The sequence below is a fragment of the Neomonachus schauinslandi genome, chromosome 15 (genome assembly GCF_002201575.2).
Source record: "Neomonachus schauinslandi chromosome 15, ASM220157v2, whole genome shotgun sequence".
NCBI lineage: Eukaryota > Metazoa > Chordata > Mammalia > Carnivora > Phocidae > Neomonachus > Neomonachus schauinslandi.
This window is the reverse complement of record NC_058417.1, coordinates 2146573-2151033: the sequence shown is the minus strand read 5'-3', so window position 1 is coordinate 2151033 and position 4461 is coordinate 2146573. Positions and strand designations below refer to the sequence as shown.

Here is a 4461-nt window from a genome sequence, read left to right as displayed (position 1 = left end):
CGCGGCCGGCTCTACTTCCCGCGGCCGCCACGTGACGCTCCGCCCTTCTCCGAGATCACATGATTTTTCGCAGCACGGCGGTGAGAGTGTTCCTCCGCGCTGACGTAGTCCCTACCTTTCGGACCTCCTCTCCGGTCCCTATTGGTCCACTCCTCCTCGGAACCTAAGCGTTCTCTGCGTTTCTCCGAATATGTATTTCCTTTCTGCCTTCCTTCCTTTCCGGACACCCGGCTCCTCCGTTTGGGCACTACTTTGTTTTGGTGTCAGCTGCCGCCTTCGGCGTACCAACGCGTTTCGTGAATAGCTATCCTTATAATTATCTCTGCCTTCCCCCGCCCCCTTCACCTCGTTTCCGAAAAGAACTTTCGGAAAACCAAGCCTCAAATTATAATTAGCAGCCTCTAGCCCTTTTGGTCTCCAGCTTGGTGGGGGGAGGTCGGAACGTGGGTTTTCAGTTATTTTCGACCATAGCACAAGCCAACCACCTTTGCTACGTCGCCTGCGTAGCCCACAAATTGATTCCAAAGCGATTACGTAGACGGCGTGAGGGGGGCGGTCAGTAGGTGGTGCTACGCCGGCTGCGTCCGGGCCGCTGCGGTAGTGGCGTAACGTAGCAGGCGGGGCGGCCCCGGACGGTCGGGGGCGGGGTTGGTGAATAGGGAAGTGGCGCAAGTCCCGGGATCGCTCCGCTGAGTCCGCCCGCGCGTCGCCGCCGTCGCCGCCGCCCCCCGTCCCGGCCCCCCCGGGTTCCCTCAGCCCAGCCCGGTCCAGCCCGGTTCCCGGGAGGATGAAGTTCGTGTATAAAGAGGAGCATCCGTTCGAGAAACGCCGCTCTGAGGGCGAGAAGATCCGAAAGAAATACCCGGACCGGGTTCCGGTGAGGACAGTAGCCAGGGCCGAGGGCGCGGGGCGCTGGCGCTGACGCCACAGCCCGGGGTTGGGGTCCGGCCGGGCAGCGTGGGCATCGGGCTGCCGGCCGAGGCGGGGTTGGGAGCGGCCCGAAGCTGCTGTGGCTGGGACCCGAGGTTGAGTGGAGCGGGGCAGCGGGAGAGCGGGGGGTGAGGGGACGTGGATGGCAGGGAGAGACGTGGGGAGTGGTGTGGGAGGCTGCAGGGAGTTTGACAGTCTGAGCTTCACATGGCCATTCCCCCCCCCCCACCCCCCCCAGCTAGCTGGGGTTTTGAGGTGGACGCTCTGGTCGGCCCAGTCGAGTCATCCCTGCCTGATTAAGAGACTTGTTTATTACGACGCCCTACTTAGGGATCCTGGATGTTTAGGCGAGTCCTACGCAGTGGGGTCAGGATCTCTACTCGAGGCTGCACCGCGTGTTCCCAGACAAAGAAAAATGAGTCGAATGGGCTTGGGTGCTAAGAATTTTGTTTCTTGAGTTCTTGACAGGTGTAATGGTGGGGCTGTCCACCCCGTGTTCCCTAATTTTCATCTTCTCTTTATCAGGTGATAGTAGAAAAGGCTCCCAAAGCTCGGATAGGAGACCTGGACAAAAAGAAATACCTGGTGCCTTCTGATCTCACAGGTGGGGACGTGTCCGGGTACCCAGGTTTGCTTCCTGCGGTGGGAGTGCAGTCTCTGTGGGAAGAGGCTCCACACAGGGACTGTTGTTTTGGAGGCCGTTTGGGACTTCATCGTACCTTGTCTCTTTGGCAGTTGGTCAGTTCTACTTCTTGATCCGGAAGCGAATTCATCTCCGAGCTGAGGATGCCTTGTTTTTCTTTGTCAACAACGTCATTCCACCTACCAGTGCCACAATGGGTCAGCTGTACCAGGTACGGTGACTGGAGAGGGGTCAGGGCTTTGGAGAGGTGTTGAAAGAGCTTGAGAGGAAGAGAGTTTCAGGTCAGCAGTTCTCGGACTAGCTGGCTTGTTTAGCTCTCAATTTTATCTTTGGCCTCAAGATTTTGGGGTAGTTGGTTTGGACAAGGGCAGGAGTAGAGAGGAGGGAGGGAGCAGTGGAGCTCAGTTCTGACCCTCACTCTTCTCCAGTTTCCCCCCCTCCCAGAGCAGCAGAGAACAGTTTGAGATCTTTTTGCCCAGGACTGTTGCTAGGGCTAATACTACTTGGCTGCTAAGGCCTGGAACAAGTGAGGGGGTGAGTCAGGGCATGAGTGTCTGGGGGCTCTTCAGAAAAAAGGGCTTTTGAAGAATGGGTCTGGGCAATGGGTGGTTCAAGGAACTACAGCCCAGATGTCTGAGTCCCGTCATTTTCTGCCTCTGCCCCAGGAACACCATGAAGAAGACTTCTTTCTATACATCGCCTACAGTGATGAAAGTGTCTACGGTCTGTGAAGCTGCTCCCCCTGAGGTGGGGGGTCCCGTTCTACAAAGAGAGAGGTGGCCCCCCCTTCCTTGACCTACTCCTCCTCCGGGCTCAACCACCACCTCCCTTCTTCAGGACCTGCACTTCCTAATGTTTGAGGCTCTCTTCCAGCCCCTCTTAGCAGGAGGGCTCGTGGGGGAGGTGACCTCTTGGACCTCTCCTTTTTCCCCTTTCTCTTACCACCCTTCCCACTCTGCTTTAGACTTCTCGATTGTCAATCTGTCACATCCAGCGATTGTTTTGGTTTCTGTTCCCTTTCTAACTGCCCATGGGGCTCAGAACCCCAACATTCCCTTCCTTTCACTACTTTCTTTTTTGGGGGTAGATGGAAGGGACTGAAATTGTGGGGGGAAGGTAGGAGGCACATCAATAAAGAGGAAACCACCAAGCTGAACTGGAATTTGCTTTGTGTTGCTTCCTGCCCTCTTTTTCTTTTTAGTTGTCCTCTGGTGGGGAAAGTGGAGGTTGGAGGGGTAGTAATATATTTTGGTTCATTCTGTTGATGTTGGGTTTTTCCTTGCGCAAAAAAAAAAAAAAAAAAAGTTTTTGTTGCGATGGAATACTCCGAGTGTCTTTTCGTGAAACTTTAGTTTTATAGACGTGTGTATTGGGTCCCGATGTAAAAAATACAGTGGTTTGTTTTGTTTTGTTTTTTGCCTTGGGTTCCTGGGGAGAAAGTTTGAAAGTACCTGCTTTAGAGAAGTACATCCAAGTTTGTAATGGCCTTTGGATTAAGGAAGAGCTTTTCGTGCGTGGGAACTGGTCAGAGGACTCTGTCCTCGGTTGCATCTCACTTGGCCAGACTTTGTGGCGGTGGGTAGAATTCAAGGGAGGGAGAAGACGGGGAGGAGGGAGCCATTATTATCGGGAGAACTTCATCCCCCAGCAACCCCTTCTCCGTCTGGCCGGAAGTGGGGCGGTCCCCCGCGGGGAGAAAGAAGCCGCAGAATGAGGCAGTATGGTGGCCGAGAGTTCTAATCCCTTCTTTTCCTTCTTTCTTAGTCCCGCCCAGCCTACATTTCCCAGGAGCCTGCGCGCGCTCTTCCGCTCTACCCTCCGCTCCCAATCTCCCCGCCACTCCCCGGGGGAGGGGAGCGGTTTAGTGCGCCTGCGCTCTTCCTCGGCTTGCTGGGAACTGAAGTTCCGGAGGCCTATGCAGTCCCCTTTCCGCTGCCCCCGGACGGACTACAAGCCCCTTGATGCATTGCGCGTCGGCACCCGCGAAGGGAGGAGGGAGAGAGGAGGAGGGAGGGAGGAGAGAGGAGGAGGAGGGAGCAGGCGGCCGGCGGCGCGGGGGGAGGGGGCCCGGTCCGGGAGTGCGGGAGGCAGGGGTAGAGGGAGGTGGCGGCAGCGGCTAGCGGACTCGAGTCATAACCGGGCCGAGGCAGACACCTCTGTGGAGCGAGGCAGTAGGAGCACCGAGCACCGGAGGCGGCACCGGGATCCCCGGCTCAGGGGAGGGGGGCGCCGGACCGGGAGGAGGGGAGGGGGCGATGCTGGAAGCCATGGCGGAGCCCAGTCCCGAAGGTGAGCTCTCGACCGGCACGGAGCGCTGAGCCGGTGGGGGGCGGGGGAGGAATCAATTGGCAAACTTGGAGGTCGAGCCCCGGAGCCCAGCGGGGGAGCGCGGGGAGGGGGTCGGGGGTCGGGGGCCTGCCCCTGGAGGTGGGAGAGCGACGAGTTGAGAGATCTTGGTGAAAGAGGAGTGGGAGACTGGGCTGGGGGTAGTTGGAGATCAGACACCGTGAATGTGTGTGGGGGGGTGGGGAGTGGGAGCTGGAGCCCCGGAGCTCCGGGGGTTAGGGGCCGTAAGGGCCTCCAGCACGTTGGGGCCCTGAGGCTGGGAGGCTGGGGGAATCTGGGAGCCGGAGAGTTGTTGAGGAGGGAGGATGTAGAAGAGGACTGAGTGAGGAGCCCTGTAGTTCGCCGAGGCGGGGGAGTTTGTGGCGGTGGAGCTCCGGGTAGTTGCCGCCGGAGATAGCCCGGTGATTGTTGGAGGGGTGGGCAGATAGTTGTGGGGAGAAGAGGGGGTCTGGGTATTGTCTGCGGTAGAGAGACCTGTACAGGGCGGGTAGTTGTGGGGAGAGAGAGCTGGGGAGCGAGGAGAGGCGGGTAGTTGTAGGGGC

General features: G+C 58.3%; 2 protein-coding genes across 3 annotated transcripts in view; both read left to right on the top strand.

Moving 5' to 3' along the window:
• The first annotated feature begins 550 nt into the window (after window positions 1-550).
• Window positions 551-2729, top strand: LOC110584690 (GABA type A receptor-associated protein). The gene is made up of 4 exons (XM_021694841.2): window positions 551-877; window positions 1456-1534; window positions 1666-1784; window positions 2239-2729. The coding sequence occupies exons 1-4, from the start codon at window positions 788-790 to the stop codon at window positions 2302-2304; spliced, it is 354 nt and encodes a 117-aa protein (XP_021550516.1). The 5' UTR covers window positions 551-787; the 3' UTR covers window positions 2305-2729.
• Window positions 2730-3638: 909 nt separating this feature from the next.
• The window catches only part of PHF23 (PHD finger protein 23), a 4620-nt gene continuing 3797 nt past the window's right edge, over window positions 3639-4461 (top strand). The window contains exon 1 of one of the 2 annotated variants that reach the window (XM_021694659.1): window positions 3639-3862. In XM_021694659.1, coding sequence (XP_021550334.1) covers window positions 3829-3862 — 34 coding nt within the window. In that variant the 5' untranslated portion in view covers window positions 3639-3828. The remainder of the gene's footprint in view (window positions 3863-4461) is intronic. The other variant, XM_044921546.1, reaches the window with a different exon arrangement.